Source organism: Arachis duranensis, chromosome 10 (genome assembly GCF_000817695.3).
Source record: "Arachis duranensis cultivar V14167 chromosome 10, aradu.V14167.gnm2.J7QH, whole genome shotgun sequence".
In the NCBI taxonomy this organism is placed as follows: Eukaryota; Viridiplantae; Streptophyta; class Magnoliopsida; order Fabales; family Fabaceae; genus Arachis; species Arachis duranensis.
In genome coordinates, this window is record NC_029781.3 from 6,082,991 (window position 1) to 6,101,477 (window position 18,487).

General features: G+C 34.4%; 5 protein-coding genes across 5 annotated transcripts; 1 reads left to right on the forward strand and 4 right to left on the reverse strand.

Annotated features, from left to right (window-relative positions):
* Window positions 1-358: 358 nt before the first annotated feature.
* On the forward strand, window positions 359-1,611 carry LOC107468704 (60S ribosomal protein L44). The gene is made up of 4 exons (XM_016088044.3): window positions 359-563; window positions 830-1,009; window positions 1,231-1,305; window positions 1,397-1,611. The coding sequence occupies exons 1-4, from the start codon at window positions 561-563 to the stop codon at window positions 1,454-1,456; spliced, it is 318 nt and encodes a 105-aa protein (XP_015943530.1). The 5' UTR covers window positions 359-560; the 3' UTR covers window positions 1,457-1,611.
* A 115-nt stretch (window positions 1,612-1,726) lies between these two features.
* LOC107468705 (putative clathrin assembly protein At1g03050) lies at window positions 1,727-4,145 on the reverse strand. The gene is made up of 3 exons (XM_052255017.1): window positions 3,440-4,145; window positions 3,126-3,250; window positions 1,727-3,040 (listed from the first exon to the last, which is right to left on the reverse strand). Exons 1-3 carry the CDS (start codon window positions 3,949-3,951, stop codon window positions 1,926-1,928), a joined length of 1,752 nt encoding a protein of 583 aa, XP_052110977.1. The 5' UTR covers window positions 3,952-4,145; the 3' UTR covers window positions 1,727-1,925.
* A 1,517-nt stretch (window positions 4,146-5,662) lies between these two features.
* LOC107468403 (peroxidase 43) lies at window positions 5,663-7,200 on the reverse strand. The gene is made up of 3 exons (XM_016087685.3): window positions 6,764-7,200; window positions 6,528-6,690; window positions 5,663-6,154 (listed from the first exon to the last, which is right to left on the reverse strand). The coding sequence occupies exons 1-3, from the start codon at window positions 7,142-7,144 to the stop codon at window positions 5,727-5,729; spliced, it is 972 nt and encodes a 323-aa protein (XP_015943171.2). The 5' UTR covers window positions 7,145-7,200; the 3' UTR covers window positions 5,663-5,726.
* A 710-nt stretch (window positions 7,201-7,910) lies between these two features.
* LOC127742787 (vacuolar iron transporter homolog 2) lies at window positions 7,911-8,501 on the reverse strand. Its single transcript, XM_052255528.1, has one exon. It carries the CDS (start codon window positions 8,499-8,501, stop codon window positions 7,911-7,913), a length of 591 nt encoding a protein of 196 aa, XP_052111488.1.
* Window positions 8,502-11,295: 2,794 nt separating this feature from the next.
* Window positions 11,296-14,135, reverse strand: LOC107468713 (uncharacterized). Its single transcript, XM_016088056.3, has 2 exons — window positions 12,530-14,135; window positions 11,296-12,186 (listed from the first exon to the last, which is right to left on the reverse strand). Exon 1 carries the CDS (start codon window positions 13,944-13,946, stop codon window positions 12,567-12,569), a length of 1,380 nt encoding a protein of 459 aa, XP_015943542.1. The 5' UTR covers window positions 13,947-14,135; the 3' UTR covers window positions 11,296-12,186; window positions 12,530-12,566.
* Window positions 14,136-18,487: the final 4,352 nt, after the last annotated feature.

The following is an 18,487-nucleotide window of genomic DNA, read 5'->3' on the forward strand; positions in this document are numbered from 1 at the left end:
AAGATATAAATGGTAATATAAGTATTTATTAGAGATAAAAAGATAAATCAAATTTAAATATCATATTTATGTATATCAGAGATTTTGATGTTTGTTTGTCTAAGTATCAATTGTTTGGTTCATTGTCTAGTATCTCTATCATGACATCAACAAACTCCTAAAAAGGTGGAAATTCAGGTTTGATAGTTGAGAGCCAGTAGATAAAAATTTAGTCAAATCAATTAAATTATCTAACAACTCTCAGTTATTCACTTCACGTGAAATTAATTGCACCTGAGTTTTCACCTTCTAACCGTTAAGAGGGCTTTTTAGTAGTTTTCTTTTATAAAGTAGATCGGTAGGTAAAATAAAAGAAATGGGAAAGACATGCTGTTGCCCAGTCTTAGGTGGGCCGTCAATTTTCTAAACAGAGACCAGACAAGCCCATCCCAGCCCTCCATTGTCCATCAAACCCTAATTCGGTTTAGCCATTAAAATAGCAGGGCATAGTCTTCTTTTCACTCATTTTCGCGGCGCACACCACTCTCTCTGCACAATCCGATCCCACACGCAGCGCCACCATGGTAAGCCTCTACTCCTCCACTGCTTCCTCTCTTTCCATTTTATTAACCAGTTATCCCCAAATTCCCTGAGATTACCCTTAACCCTGCATCTCTGCTTTATTTATTTGTTTATTCTTTTAAGATTGTTTTTATAGTCAATTATTATGTGTAATAGCCTCGGATAGGTGAATTAGATTTGAAATTCAGGAATCTGGCGGTATTAGATACTGGGTCAAGTTCGAAATGCTAAAGCTTGCACCTTTTGGTTCTTGTGGTTGGTTTCTTAGGTGAACGTTCCAAAGACAAAGAAGACCTACTGCAAGAGCAAGGAATGCAGGAAGCACACACTGCACAAGGTTACCCAATACAAGAAGGGTAAGGATAGCATTGCTGCTCAAGGAAAGCGTCGTTATGATCGCAAACAGTCCGGTTATGGTGGTCAGACTAAACCCGTCTTCCACAAGAAGGTATCAATCTTTTAACTTTTTCTATCGTTTTTCATCTTAGTTTTCTTAATTTCTAGTTTTTTACTTATACTTAGGTCACACATTCAATGTAGAATTAAGTTAGATGTATTGATTTTATCTGTAACATGGTTATTCCGAACATTTCTATGTGATGTTCTATTCCTAGTGCATTGTTCGAGGTTTCTTCATTTAGTTATAAGTTTGTTTGTTTAATTGGATAGGCAAAAACCACCAAGAAGATTGTCCTGAGGCTGCAATGCCAGGGTTGCAAGCATGTGTCTCAACATCCAATTAAGGTTAGTATATGGCAGAACACATTATGTTTTGTTGTGTTTGAATAAATGGTTGATGTTTAGTTAATGGATGATTCATGTCTTTGTTGTGCAGAGGTGCAAGCACTTTGAGATTGGTGGTGACAAGAAGGGAAAGGGAACCTCTCTGTTCTAGGCAGGAGTATTAGGATTTGCAGTTGTACTGTTTTTGAAGTATCTGAATGTTTTGTTTCTCTATGGATTTCTCCTAGTTATATTTTCATTTTGCAAGACCTTTTTTGTGAGGGAGATGTGAAAAGTGTTACTAATATTAGTGATCTCTTGTTTCCATTTTTTGAATGATTACAATATTCATCTTTTTATACTCCTTTTCAAATCCCTGCCTTTCTATGTGATTATGCCTTTATCTAATTTAATTAAATGAGTGCCACAATGAATGGATCCTGAACTAATCCACTACTGCATTAGTTAGTTATTTGAAATCTCCAAATATGGAAACATCTGTTCTAATTATATTAGTACAATATTTACATGCAACCAGCACCAAATGTAGAAATAAAACATAAAACCCGCAAACAACTGTTCTAATCAGCACACAATATTTATACTACAGCAAATAAGAAAGGTGAGGGAATTTGACCTACTTAACGTTGATAATTGCCATAATTCTGTGGATAACCTCCGAAATAAGGATTTTTATTATGTTGTTGATGCTGCTGCTTCAAGAATGCAGCTTGTCCTTGGCTCCGATCCATTTCAAATTGCTGCCACATTAATTGCTCTTCAAGCAACAACTTCTGTTTCTTCTCTATCTCCGACATTTGCACGTAAGACGGCGGTGCCATAGATAGAGAGGCTGCAAAGGGATCTACACTGCCGGAACTCAAACCACTGCCCGGTGTTGGTGGCGCTGGCAATGCTAGCACTGCAGGCCTTCCAGCTGAACCAAGTGCCACACTGCTAGCACTTCCACTCACCCCATAACCAGGTCCTTGCATTGTTGTTGTCATTTCTGCTCGTTGGTACATGCCATTCAACACTAATGTATCAAAGCCACCACCCAATGCAGGCTTCTGGTTCGATAAGTTGCTACCAGATTGGACCAATGCTGTCTCCCAATCTTCTGCTTCGTCGAATGCATGCCATGGAAGTGCTTGGGTTGCACCTGTTGCTGCTGGTAAAGCTCCATCAAACAAAGCCAAGGCCAGTTTGTCTCCCTGGTCTTCACAAGTTACCGTTTCGTCTCCTAAATTCAACAAATTAGCTTCCATTTGCACAGGTTTTTCTACTTCTGGCTCTTTCTTTGGCTCCTCTTTTGCCGGTGCCACAGAAATGGATGCTTCTGGTGGTGGTAGTGCCTTGATTGCATTCATATCCTCTTCTGGTTCTGGTTCCGGTTCCTTGGCGGCTTTAACTTCCTTCTTTTCTTGTTGGTTGTTCTGTGGCAATACGAGCTTTCCTTTTATGAACTCTTCCATTATCTCTAGCTTCTTGGGCGTGATTTTTTCAATCTCAGGATACTCAGAAAAACGTGCAATTCCGATATTCTTGCTCCAGATATAAAACACATCTAGCTCGTCGAATTGCTTTCCGACACGACAGAAGATGTCATATACCTTGCTACAATCCACTGCCTCCATTTCGGGGAAGCGATCAAGGAAGATACCCAATATTTCTGTTATATCATAATACAGTTGGAAACTTTCCCTCACAATCGGATATAGAGCAACTATCACAATTCTGTGGTCCTTTGCTGCCCCTGGTACATTACATTAAGCAAACATTGATGAAGGAAAGCTTTTATATGAATTCGCCATATTCTTCAATCTGAAATATTTACAAACCTGTGGGACGACATGCTAAAAATCTCTCAAGCAGCAATTGTAAATGATGCATCTTGTAGTAAAGTTTATCCAGTGTCATGTCTTTAACTGGTGTAGATCTTACAACAACTTCTCTGTCCCTGTCCCTGTCCCTGTCCTTATCGATGTCTCTGTCCCTGTCTCTGTCTCTGCCTCTATCCCTGTCTCTTTCTCTCTCTCTTTCTCTTTCTCTTTCTCTTTCTCTTTCTTTGTAGATTTTTTCTCTGTCTCTGTCTCTGTCTCCATCGCTATCGCATCCTCTTTCTCTATGCCTTTCAATGAACCTTTCTTTATACACATCATCATCAAAACTCAATTTGCCGTGCCTCCCACGGCGGCTTTGCATCTTGAAGTCAAGTCTTTCATCTAGATACAGGGCGTAGGTGCGCACAAATGCAGAGAAGTCCCATGAACCGGATCTTGAGTGGTCGCGAAAATCAGACATGTTGAGAAGGCGAGTCCCACGGCGAGTTGAGAAGAATATCTCCTGCTCATAGGCAGGATCACCCTCTGCTAGCAGTCTTTGAATCAACACAAGACTTTTCAAAGCCACCGTCCAACTTCTAGTCTTGCTCAGACGTCTTGAGATGGTATTCACACAAGCACTGATGAATACGCGAGAGTAACATGTTAAGCTCAGGATCTCCCTAAGATACTTCTCTTCGGCCGGGTATTCGTTGTGCCTCGTCGCCTTCACGATTGCCACGTCAAGGTCGGCAAGCGAGGTGCTGCTTCCAACTTTGGCTAGGCCTATGCTTGTTGTATCCTTCACTGCCCCAATGGCTTTTCTGAATGAGCTTGGAGCCATGCTATTCTCTTGCTATCTTCTAAGCCTTATTGTATCTGCTGATTTTGCTCCACTTATATAATCTTCAATATGTTCACAATTCCTGCTTCCTGCAATAATCATTTCTAACATGTTATATCAGATTCTTCAAACATGAGCTTTTAGATTTGTCTAAGATAATATGAATGAATGCAAATGCAGAGAGTAAATGGGATGATACCTTCTTGGAAGCACCAGAGTACAATGATTAATCACAACTGCTTAAGAGAGAATTAGAGATCCAAAGCAATTGTAAAGTAAGAAAATCTTCTTGTTTAGAGGAAGAAAGAAAGAAAGAAAGATATTTGTTTCTAACTCTCTTTTGTTCTTCTTACAACGTATCTCAAATTGGCTAAAACATTGCCCGTTTTTGTAGCACGAAAACAAGGGAATCAATTAAGATTTTATGATAAATTCACTGCTCAACATTAGAAAGCTTTTAAACATTCTTGGTTATTCTATTTTTAGTAGGGAGGGTTATTTAGTTTGCATATTCTCGCCACCTTTGACCGTTTCAATGTTAATGTAACCATCTTAAAGTTTAACAATATACTAATCTAACAACCCAAGGTATATCATCATATCAGTTAAATACATGCAATGCAATGCACCTGTTATATATCTCTTTGGTTAATTGGTTAATTCCTTGCATCTTGAGGAGCATTGGTTTTGGGACAGCTTGGAGTTAGCTTAGTCAGTGCCAATTCCTCGGAAAATAAACTTAATCAGATATATGTTTGTGATGGGTTTTGTTTAAAGAGATAACTGTTTTAGTTTTCATTCTTAAAAGTTGTTTTTATAATCTTATTTTGGTGTATGGTTATAACCAGGAGCGGACATAGTTGAGAAGGTGGGGCGGCACTTGTGCCCACTAGAAGTTTGAAAACAAACTAATAAATACATATAGATCAATATATTTTGCTTATTATTATATCATCTTTGTTCCCATCAAAATTTATGTTAAAATAAACTTTATATTATTAAATTTAACATGAAACCATATTTATCTTATTATAAGTATCAAAACTAAAAATATAAATAAACAAATTCAACATTAGTAATATATTTTGTAAAACTAACCAAGTAACTAATTACTAAGTTGAAACTTAATTTTCTAAACATAAAGTGAAATTATTAGTTTTTTCTTTCAAAAATTGGTTGAGAAAAGAAAGAATGTTATCTATTTATTAATTCATATTTTTTAAATTGACAATATATTAAAATTAAATATAAAAATATATAAAATATAATATTTAATTATTAAAAAAAACTATTTCAATTAATTTTTTATTATTTTAATTAATATACTTTTCAGCTTTTACATATAGATCTAGTTTTTTATTTTGGATTCTTATATATATGATTTTCATTTCATAATATAAATATATCAATGTTTAACAAACTTTATTTTAGTATTTTTTTTGAAAGAATGAATCCTCTCAATTGTTAAAAAAATTGAGGAGATAAAGAGTGATATATAACCTTTCAAATTTAATGCGCTCTCTCTATATTTTTTTTAATTCCACTTATAAAAATAAATGATAAAAAATCACACTTTATTCCCTCAATTGTTAAAAAGAACCGAGAAGATCCATTATCTACTTTTACCTCCATAACTAGAATTTTTTGGATTGGCCACCAATCATAACACCAATATTCTATAATAATAACAATAGAATTAGGTAATTAAAAATAAAGACTAGTGGAAGGCATAGATTGATACATATAAATTAGAAGAACTTATAATGTAGTTTGATTCATGAATTGAATCTTGAGCAAACTCGCCTAACCTCTCCAAGAAAACCAGTCTTGACACCAATTTGGCCCATTTTCACAATAGACTCAACAAAATCAGCTTCAAAAGAAGGTCCAAAAATTGGATTAAGGGGACTAAAGTAGGAATCCATAACACTCTTGGTGAATATATCATCATTAAGCCTAGCATCAGATTCTAAGACAGCAAAACCTTCCCTTATGTTCTTCAGAATGTGTTTGTCAAATTCCGTCCCACTGCCTTCATCGATGGCGAGGCGAGCGTTAACATCGCCGTTTTGAGGGCACCTAGCCTTCAGCCTTGGGAGGAAGTTTGGGTTGATAGCTGGGTCTGATCCCACACCACCCGGGAAGAAGTTGTATAGCCTTTTTGTCATGAAGAAGCATGCTGTTGTTCCAATTGTATGTGCAGCTGAAAATAAGGTGGAAATTCAGGTACAGTCGACTTCACGTGAAGTTGATAATTGAGAGTCGTTAGATAATTTAACTGATTTGACTAAATTTTTATCTAACAACTCTCGGTTATTAACTTTACGTGAAGTCGACTGCACTTGAGTTTTCACCAAATAATAATCATAATAATAAATTCAACAACCTAAATTAACGATCAAATTAGTTATTATGTATTTGTGTATACACGTGATAGTATCTACTATCACGTGTTTGGCAATTTGGCCTATTCCATAGTTTAATTAGCTAACAAGTTCATATTACTTTACTTCCTCAACAACCACCATCTCATCCACCATGCATGACAAGGAGGGAGGGAGAGAGAGAGAGAGTACCAGAGAGAAGAACAAGGTCTTTGTGGGTGAGACCCTTGTTGAGGAACTTGGCCTTGAGTATCTGAATAGAATCAGTAACTTGAGGCATTTCATCTGCAAGGCTAAAATTGGAAACGAAACCATCTCTGCGCCCAGTTGGAACTTGATATGTTGGTCCATTGGTCTATTAAAATAATTGAATGAATAAGAAGCATACATAAGATGCATGAGTAAGCAGTAAGCGGAAGGTTTGTTACCAGAGCAATGGCGTCTCTGGCAGCCAAAGCGAGAATGTCAGCACAAGAAACAAGGGCAGGGCAAGAAGCTTCCAATTGAGCCTTGGCTCTTTGAATGACCTCAAAGCCTCTGAGGCCTTGATGAGCAAATGCAAGCTTCTCCGGCTGTGATGACACGTCGATGAGAATGGAAGCGTCGCATCCCTCAACAAAGCAGTCATGGAAGTGAAGCCTCAGCAAGGCCGCCGCCATGTTGGGGTCAGAGGCAACGGCGTCTCTCACTACACCATGGACAATGGACTCAGCTTCAGGACACGTGTTTCTGTAGAAACCCACTTGAAGAATAAACTGACCCTCACAACAACTTGTCAACACCATTAACAACCACAACAACACCCCCATACCTCTTCCTATCACTTTGCAACTTTCTGCTGACACCTCTTAACTTTCATGTCACCGACGTGTCAAATACAAATACCATTCATCGCTGCACGCACTTCAATCTCTATTAATAATACGTATATTTAATGTGAAATAATACTTATGCTTAATTTTATATAAAATTAATAGTTATAAAATTAATAGTTAAGAATCGTTAACACATCGACTAACAGTTATCTCGATTATTAACTTCTCGTGTCTAGGAATTTAAAAATCATCACACTTATAAGTGATTGGAGAAAGCAAAAAAGTTTGATGAGTAAATTGAGAAAGAAGAAGTATAAGGAGCTATTAGAGTATATATACAAGAATGTCAGCGACAAGTAATTTTAGTATTTTGTAACTATTAATTGGTTATTAATAGTATTTTTAATGGTGTGAAGTTATATCTAATGGTGGAAAATCACTCATTTTTATTTTGATGGTTAAGTACTAACCAAAAAATACAAAAATTGTTGATCTTCTAAACTTTTCCTATGTACAATGTGTATAATGGAAATTTAGAAATGTTCAATTTAATAGGATATAAGATGTTTATTATCTCTAATATTTTGAATAATATAAGTGTATTGTATTTAAAAAATTATTAGTATTTTATTTTAGATATTCATTTTTTAACTTATATTAAACCAAATAAATAATCAATTATACACATCGTATAAATATAGCATTAGCCCCCTAATGGAATTCATTCAGAAAATTACACCACATAGTTAATAATAAGTGATCAGAATTGCAAACCGGTAAAAGCAAATAATTTGGTTAAGGCAAAAGTAATAGCCATAGCCATCCATCCACCAAGAAGAAGCCTAGCACAAGACCTAAGCATTGGTGTGTTTCCAAGCACAGACCCAATCCAACCAAACACAAACAAAGAGAGAGTAGCCACCGCCAAAACCACCATAATCCTTGTACGGTAGTCTCTAATAAACGCTGCTCCCACCAAAGGAGGAACCGCACCTAAACAATAACACGATGCAGATGCCAATGCAGCTTGCAATGGATTAGGTAACGCTTTCTTAACCATTTGCACGTCTTCACAAATTGTTTTGTTCTTGATTTGAGCAACTTCGACTTCATACTGTGTGTACACAGAAACAAACTCACCTATTGCCATGCTACAACCTCCTGCAACTGATCCTGCAAAACCAGCAAGAAGCATTGCTTTTGCGTCGGTTCGAACCGCTCCCACTCCCATCATTAACGAAGCCACTGATACTAATCCGTCCGTGGCTCCCATTACACCGGCACGAAGCCACTGTGCTCTTTGCGAGTAGTCAATCTTCTTTTCTTCTTCTTCTTCTTTTTCTTCACTCATCATTTGTTGTTGCTGTTCCTTCTCCTCTTTGTTGTTGATTGCAACAACTAAAACTCCACCATTGTTATGGTTGGTTGAAACCATATCAGAGGGTACAAATGAAGCCATCGCACAGGTTAGTGAAGCAGATTTTGAAATGAGATATCTCACAATATATAGATTCTTCAATTCTTGATTGCTACTTTTGCCTAAAATAATTTATTAATACAAAAATATGATGCCGGAAATCAGCACACAGATACACCTTACCCTGTTTTATAATTCAAGCATGCTATTAAATATCCATATTCGTATAAATTACGTATTAAAATATAAAATATATATAAAATAACGTGTATATATTTTGTTTATAATTATAAAGTTAATTTTACAGATTTTTAAAATTTAAAAATTAAAGTGCACATCACGTAATTAAATTAGAAATGAGAAATATATGAAGTATAATATAATAATATTATAATTAACCATTAAATTATAGGAATGCCTCTTCAGAGAATTGAAATTCTCCTATTGCCTTCTCTCCTCCAATTTATGTTACATCATTTGTCATTTTTAAGAGCAGAGTGGTAGCAACTATAATTAAGCTATATGTAAAAAACCCTACCATCGGTTCTATGGTAACCTTTCATCATTATAAAAAATTATACGAAGAGAATGCCAGCTTTTGAATGTACTTATTTTTTTTTGAAAAAACTACCATTTGTACCCATGAATTTTGAGAATGCTGACAAAAGTACCTACCAAACAAGAAAATTAACGTTATACTCATGAAAGATGGGTTCTGTGTGACAATAGTACCTAAACCGTAATTTTTCGTTGACTTTTTAATAAAATTCCCAAATTATCCTTTTTATCTTTTTTCTCAAATTCCAAATTTCACAACCCTCCTTCTTCGTCTTCTTCTATTGCTGCCAGCCACCAAAATTCCAAATTTTACCACCTTGCACAGAATATCTATCATAGTAGTAAATGTGACAACATTAGGGTGCAATCCATGCCAAAGCATTTCGGCATACAACTCGAAAACCCGGATCACATTAGCTATCTTGCCAGAATCCATGAGAGTCTTATAAGTGTACAAATTAGGCACCACTCCGGATTCCCTCATCAAACGGAAGACGCCCTCGGCATCTCCTATTCGACCCTCGTTGAAAAGAACACGGATCATAATAGTGTAAACCACAACGGTTGGTTTAATTTTGCGGTGGCGCATTTCATCAAATAGCTTGCGTACACCAACAAAATCAGCTTGGCTGCAGCAGCACTGCATCAAAATACCGTAGCTCACAACGGTAGGAGAGAATCCACGCGACACCATGTCCCCATAGACCTCCCATAGTGAATCAAATCTGTGGGTGTTGACGAGGGCGTGAAGAAGCGCGTTGCAAGCCTTCAACAGAGGCAAAGAAGAGACGTTTCTATACACTGAAAGAGCTTCTTGGACATGACCCAATTCGGAGAAGGCGATTATGAGGACGGAAGCAAAGTTGGGTGCTTGGGAGTGGGTGAGCGCGTGGAAGACGAAGGATGAGGATTGTGAAATTTGGAATTTGGGGTAGAAGATAGAAGGGGTAATTTAGGAGTTTTATTAAAAAGTCAACAAAAAATTACAATTTGGGTACTATTGTCACATAGAACCTATCTTTCATAGGTACAATATTAATTTTCTTATTTGATGGGTACTTTTGTCAGCGTTCGCAAAATTTATGAGTACAAATGGTAGTTTTTCCTTTTTTGCTTCAAAAGGTCATCATTTCTCTCTCTTTTTCTCCAATTAGAAAACTACTTCAACAAATAGTTGTTCTTGATTTCGTGTCTTCTTATCGATAAATGGAATTCACATTCAGGTTTCCCCCATCTTGGTGGCATATAATCACAGTATCTAAGCAAAGAGAGTTGACATAAATTAATTAACTTCATATTCACATTATTACTGGTAACAATATCAACATTCTATTTTTGTTGTCAACATGCATATTGCTGCCGTCCTCCATTCTCTTGTTCGTTTTTATTAACAAAGTTTACGACTTTTTTATAGTTTTCTAAAAAGTAAAATAAAATAAATATGCAGCGTATTACATAACTACATATTGTTCAATATTAAGAAATTACTTGTCAAACTGGCTTGCTCATGTAATTAAATAAGAAAAACCCTAGAAAACTATTAAAATTTATTGTTTTTAATCATAATTTTTAGTTATCAACTCAATTCTTTTAGTTTAATAATTAAACAACATATTTTAACCCACACCTTTAAACATTGACGGCTAATTAATGAAAACAATAAATTCTAATAATCATTTAACATGTCCCAATGCCTACGGACACAATGCGGAATTATTTAAATTCGTAAGAGTTTCTCTTTGGGTGTCAATGTTAATTTCTTGTATCCGACTTTAATTAGAAGATTATTGCAATTTTGTTTATAATAATGAATATTCAGATGTGTACTTTTTTTCCTCATGCACTATTACTAGTTCATTTCCTGGGGTTTCATCACTATTATCATTATAGTACTCAAGCGACTTTGGGAAAAGGATTTGGATTGTCTAAAATTTGAATTTCACTTTAGAGAGTAAAGTGTGATTTTTCACCATTTATTTTATAGGTGAGACCAAAAATAAATATGAAAGAGAAACTATTCAAGAGTAGAAGATTACACTTTACTCTCTAAAGTGAAATTCAAATTTTAGAGAATCCAAATCCTTGGGAAAATAATAATCGCCTGCATATGAATGATTATTCATATTTAGCGGTATGGGATGATGTTGGAGGGGTCATGGACATGTCCACATTGAAAATTGAAGCATACTACAGCAAAGTTCAGCACTTATAACATCATAAATTGCACTTTCAGTAATAGAGTGTGGCAGTGTGGTACAAGAGGTAACATATGTAAAACAATTAAACAAACAGCTGTATCATATGTCCGGGCATCATTAAAATGTTTGGTTAAGAGGCACAAATAGGGTAGAAACCTATAAGCTTCATGAGTAAATTACACAAGAAAGTAATTCATAAAAACTTGTACCTCATTTTCACTCCAACCAAACACTTCACAAATGTAGAAAAGTAATAAACCATAAGACCTCCCAAGATATACTTATTACTTAACCATTCACTTTTTAAGGCAAGTGAATTGTTTATTATCCAAGCCTTGAAATAGAAACTTGACAAACCCTTGGCCTTAAAGAAAAGGACCTACATGATTCCACACATCGCTGATCGCTGCATGCTTGCATAGGGTAAGAAGCTACACAAACGAGGCCAAGCAAATCCACAAACTTAACCAATCTATTCAGTCGGACCAATGATCTAAAGCAACTGCTAGAAATCTGAATAATGTAATAAGCAAATCAGGATACTCAAAATTTGGATTCAATAACTAATTTCCCGGGTATTCATTTTACAATTTTCTAAGAACTCAAAAAACAGGCCCTATCATGACCAAACCAATTAGAGCCATTGAATGTAGCACGACTGCACTCTATTCCTATTTGAATGAAAACTTTCTAAAGTTGAAACTTGAAAACCATACCATCTTACAACAACAAACAGACTACAGAACTACCAAAAAATTCCCAGCCACCATTGTTAAGGAACTCAGTCAAAATGACATGATTTTCAGAATATTGCATTCGTCTCCAGTCTGTGACTCTTGTCCAACTAATTTCCCACCTGTACACTATAGGTCATTGAGAATTCAGGGTAAAGTCAGCAAAATTAGGCACAGAATCTAAACAAGCAAAAAATAACAGTGGAAGACTTGACCGATCATACAGATACAATCCAACTTCCATATGGAGGACAAACATAAACTTGAGAAATTCTCTTATGAAATTGGTAGCCTCAAATGTTACAACTATGTATGAAAGATGTACTTCCAAATGTGAAGTTATAAAAACTGCTGCATTGCCTAATCAAAGAAATTCTTAAGAACCCTAAGGTTATTGATGATCTTTTATCAACTCCGCAGCCATTAATTCTTGAATAATTAACCAAAAATCACCAGAAAAGATTCACTTCACCTGTTCCCTTAACTTCCAGGAAGGTGCTTTGAAATATTCACTTTTGCAAGCAGATGCGTGCTTGCAAAGGAGCATAAGACCGAAATGAAGCATTGTATATTGTTCTCAATTCCCCAGAACAATTGGATCGAAGCCCAACAGCAGCATCATGACTCTCAAGATAAGCCTTATTATTGGGTTTACTTTCTATATTTGGTTTTAACCTACACCTTCTCCTCATATACTTCAAGAAATAGCGATCAGGCTTTCCATTACATCTTTCATCCCCACACAATGCAGGATCTGCTTGCTTGCGATCAGATTCTAACCCACTGTCTTCTCCTCCATGGTTTATCAACCGAAAAGAACAACTTCCCTCACCTTCATTCAAGACCTCATCCTCAATCTCTTCAGCATTGATTTCAGCTGTGCGTCCACCATCATTTGCGCAAGTTTTCATGTCACTTGTGCCAATGCAGCGACGATTCAGGTCATTTGAAGAACCACCATCCAAAGATCCTACAGAAATAGAAGGTTCATAACCACTAGCATCCCATGAATCCAATCTCTTCAATGATGAATCAAGACTTGAATCCCATGTCTTGGGAGTATCCAAGCAACTTGTATTCATTAAGCATTGTCTCTTTGAAGTCTTCGATGAGCTATTCAAACGCAACTCAGACGTCATCACTGAACCATCAACAAACTTTACATCATCAACCTTAAGACCACTCTCTTCTCTGTTCGGTACCAAGCTCAAAGCATTATTTGCCACTTCAACAGCCCTTCTAGCCACCACAACTTTCTTTACCGCCTCCTCTCTGGCCTTAGCAGCTGCATCAGCCTTCTTTTCCATATCATGATTTGCATCCTTAACCACATCCTCCATAGATCTCACCAAATCCCCACCTCCCAAAACCCTTGAATTAGAATTCACCTTCTCTACTATAACCCTAGCCTTTTTCTTGATCACTCCACCCTTAACCTTTCTTCTACTTCTAGAAATTGCCACTGGTTTGGGAATCCAACAATCCACACAAACAGAAAATTCAGAACCTATACAGGAATAAGACCATGGTGCAGCATTTCTGTATTTCAAGAAACAGTTCTGGTGCACTGAATGCCGACATTGAATGCAACGAAACGAATCGGAAGAAGCTTCAGAGAAACAATATGTGCAAATTCGAGAAGATTCAACAGAAGAAAAGCACTTGCTGCAAAGAAGAACAACACGCCATTCGCTATAAAGGGTTCTGAGTCCATTCTTACCGGTGCAAACGTCGAACTTGAATCCGCACGCATGGCATTCGGTCAAGTTCGGCAAATCCCTAGTTTTCTTCTGCGATGAACACTCCAAAACGTGATTTGAAGGGATTTCCCGTGTCTTGGAGGGTTTCCAGAGCGGCTTTGTTCGTTTCTCCAGTCGGAGGGGCTCCATCACCGGCGAAACTCCGGTGAGGTTGACTTTTTCGAGAGGGAAATTCTTAGGGTTTTGGCAATTAGGAGATTAGGGATTTGGGATTATTATCCCTAACGTGAATCATTTTCGCATGGCGCTCATTGCTGAACGTTCAAAGTTCACGCGCTGTTATCTGCGAGTGAAACTTTTCATCTTGGAGCATCTACGAAAGAAATGGTTAAATCTTCAATAATTGGATCCTTGTATTCATCTCGCACAATTTGGTAATAATCGTGTGCATAATTAAAATATACCACACGTCCATGTAACCATGTAATTAAGTTGGTCCAACACAAAAAAAAATTCAATACCATTAAATGAAAAGTAAAATACACACGCCTAATACACACAAAATCGTCGAACGATTCTTCTCCTCCACGCTTCTTCTTCTTCTTTTCACGCTCGTTTACACACGGAGCGTCTTCTTCTTCGCCTTCTTCTTCGCGTTCCTCTTTCTCCTCCTTTTTCGCATTCCTTCTTCTTCACGTGTTTTTTCCTTATCATCATTCTTTTGTTATTGTTACTGCGGTATTTTTTTGTCTTTTCCTCCTTCTCTCTGGTGAAGAAGCAGTAGAAGGTGAGAAAGAATAATTTTGAATAGTACAGAATGAACCGAAAACGATACTCATGGTGAACCGAAATTTTAGTTATGGTGAACCGAAAATAATACAATTGTATAGTATTGAGTGAACGAAACATAATCCATTATATAAAATCAAATTCAAACAGCTTTCTGCAGAATGAACCGAACACAGTACTCATGGTGAACCGAACATAGTACTCATGGTGAACCAAAAACAATACAATTGTATAGTATTGAGTGAACGAAACATAATCCATTATATAAAATCAAATTCAAATAACTCTGCCTACAATTTACATATTATCAATTCAATTCAATTCAATTCAATTCAATTCAGTACACCTTCGTCTATTTAATTCAATTCAAATGAGCAATTGCATTCCATTCAACTCGATTCAAAATTGAATAATCCAAACTTTGTCAGTTTGATTCATTTCAGAAGAGTAATCCAAATCGCTCTCCTGTTTACCAAAAAATTATAAACCGCTAAACACTGAACCCTAAACCCTAAACCCTAAACAATAAAATCAGAACCCTGAATACTGAACCCTGAACCCATAAACCCTAAAACCTTAAAACTTAAACTCTAAATCCTACACCCTAAAACCTAAACCCTAAACCCTAAACCCTGAACCCAAACCCTAAACTCTGAACCCTAAACCCTGAATGCTAAACCCTAAACACTGAACCCGAACCCTGAACACTGAACTCTGAACCCTAAATGCTAAATCCTAAACCCTAAACCCTAAACCCTGAACCCTACCGTAAATCCTAAACTCATAAAACTCTGAACTTTGAACCCTAAACCCTAGACTCCTAAACCCTAAACCCTCAACTATGAACACGGTGAACCGAAATTAATACACAGGGCAAACCGAAAGTTTGAAACACACTGAACCTTTGTACACTGAACCCTGAACTCATAAACCCTAAATCCTAAAACCCGAAACCCTGAAATCCTATTGTCATTCTTTTGTTATTGTTGCTGCTGTATTTTATTGTCTTTTCCTCCTTCTCTCTCTGGTGAAGAAGCAGTAGAAGGTGAGGAAGAAGAATTTTGAATAGTGCAGAATGAACCGAACAGAGTACTCATGGTGAACCAAAATCTTAGTTATGGTGAACCGAAATCTTAATTACAGTGAAACAATTATATAGTGCTTAGGGAAGAAAACAGAACATATTGGTCTAATTTTTGTTAGACTCCTTTCTGCGGACTGAACCGAAAAGTTACTCACATTTACTCAGAGTTACTCACAATTGCTGACACTCACAATTACTCACAGTTACATATTATCAATTCAATTGAATTCAATTCAGATGTAAATCACCTCAGTCCATTCAATTCACTTCAAATAAAATTAGAAATTTCATTCCATTAAATTCGATTCAGAATTCAATAATCCAAACCTCATCAAATTGATGCGTTTGAGAAGAATCATCAAAATCGCACTCATTCAACTGATTTGAAGTTGATTCATTCATTGTTTCAATTCAAAAGTGTAGATCGAAGAAGAAAACGAAGAAGAAGATGAATGACGAAATAATTGCGTTGAATCAATCCATATCCATAATGCAGAGAAGAAAAACACAAAAGATGAGAACAACGAATTTAATTAGGTTGAAGAAGAAAGAGGTTTACGTTGTATGAAAAAGTTTACGTTGAGAAACGTTGACAACGCAAAATAAGGATTCGTTATATAGGTTATAAGAGCGCGCGTAAAACAAACGGAGTTGTGGGGGCGTGGCGTGAAAGTTACTTGGATACCATCCATGTAATTTTTACATGGATGTAGAGCTTTTCTCTTAAAATATTGTAGAAAGTTAGTTGCAGTCAATTTTACGTGAAGTAGTTGATAGTTGAGAATCGTTAGATGAATCTATCTACTTAATATACTAAAATTGGGTTTTCTCCCAACTAATGGAAGTGGGGTGTCGATTCCACATGAATCCACTTTACCGCCAAAATGAATGCACTATTTTCTCTTCTAAATTTATTTTATAAAAATATGTTTTTATTATAATTATACTATAATTAGCGTTTAAGTAATAATGCATGCATAATTATATTAATTTAAAAAAATATTTTTATTATAATTATATCAAATCAATATTCAATACGTTATTAAACTACTTATCAATCATCGATATTTTTAATTATTCTTATTATATCAATTCTATCTATCTATTCTATTATATAAAAATTGAATTTTTACACTTAATAATGAAACTGATGTAGCATGCTCTTGAGGTGTTTCCTGATTTATTTCATTTAATTCGTTAAAACAAATTAATTATAATTAATTAATTATATCAATTAATTAATTTAATTAGATATTCAAATCTCACCATTTATTATAATTATATGAATTGATTAATTATAATTAATTATATTAATTAATTAATTTAGTTAATTATATTAATTATTTGATTTGATTGGAGTAAACATCAAATTATTTAATAAATAATAAATATGATAACGAAATATATGAATTAATTTAATTAGTTTATTTTTTTCAATACCATCTATTTATATAAGATCAAATGTTTTTTACTCATTCGCAAATGTTTTTTACTCATTCGCTCTCTTCTCTCTTCTCTCTTCTCTCTTCTCTCTTCTCTCTTCTCTCTTCTCTCTTCTCTTCTCTCTCTCTCTCTCTTGTATGTCTCTTTGTTGCTCTTTATTTTAGTTATATTCATTGATTTCTCTGTATTGATGTTCTTTTTATTTGAAATATTGTGACAATTTAGAGTGTATGTTGTGACCCATATTATATTCGTTAATTTGGTGTATCTTTTTAAATGGTTTATGTTATAATGTGTTTAAGGAGTTGAGTTAAAATTATAATATGATATATAAATTTATAATATGATTTATAGTATGCTAAAATATTAGGACATTATCATATAGATAATTTTTTATTTGTCCATTAGATTCAATTATATAGGATCTTAAAAATTATGTAATTATGTAATTAGTTATTTTTTCATATAATTATTGTTTTGATCATTTACATTAGTGAGACTAATTAGTTATTCGTTTTAATTTAATTCTATTATTTTTGTTATTCAAGGTGCCATCGCTATTTCTATTTTTAAAAAAAATTTTAATATTATTTAACAATTCTAATAACATAATAACAACTAAAAAAGACAAAACAAAAAATTTTTTAATGTGAAAATAAGACAAAAAGAATAAATTTATTTAATAATTTTTTCAGAATATATATGTTTTTTTATATATAATTATTGTAAAGCAAGAAAAATTATTAAATTCTAACAATAATTATTAAGAATAAATAATTATTAAAATTAAAAGTAATGTCAATTTAAATGATATACAAATAAATCATGCCAAATATAACAACTTAAAAGGGTTACTTTTGAAAGAATATAGTTTATGATATTTAATTTTTTATTATTTATTAAAAAAATATAATTATTTAACGATATTTATTTTTTAAAATCACTATGTATGCAATTTTATTCTTTTTTTGGGACAAAATTGTACTCATGATTGTAATTCTTCTAATGGTGTAATTATTTTATTCTACTTTAACAAAAAATTGAGTTGTGTATTTTTAATTATTTATTTAGAAAGTATAGTGAAATGAGTTATATCAATTATAATTAACTATCGATAATTAATATCAATTAATTGATTGTATTAATTTGTAAGATGAATAACGTATAATTAATAAATGTTGTGAAATTAATTATAATAAATTAATAATTAATAAATAAAAATCTAAAAGGAATTTTTTATTACTTTTTAATGACTACATGTTTTTATAATTTTATTTTTCTTTTATCTCTTCCTTTTATATTTATTTCTTTTAATTTATTGAACTAAATCAATTATATTAATTATTTGTATTAACTAATTAAGTACTTTTTAATGTGTTATTATAACTGTGCCTTTAAACTATAGGTTAAAAAT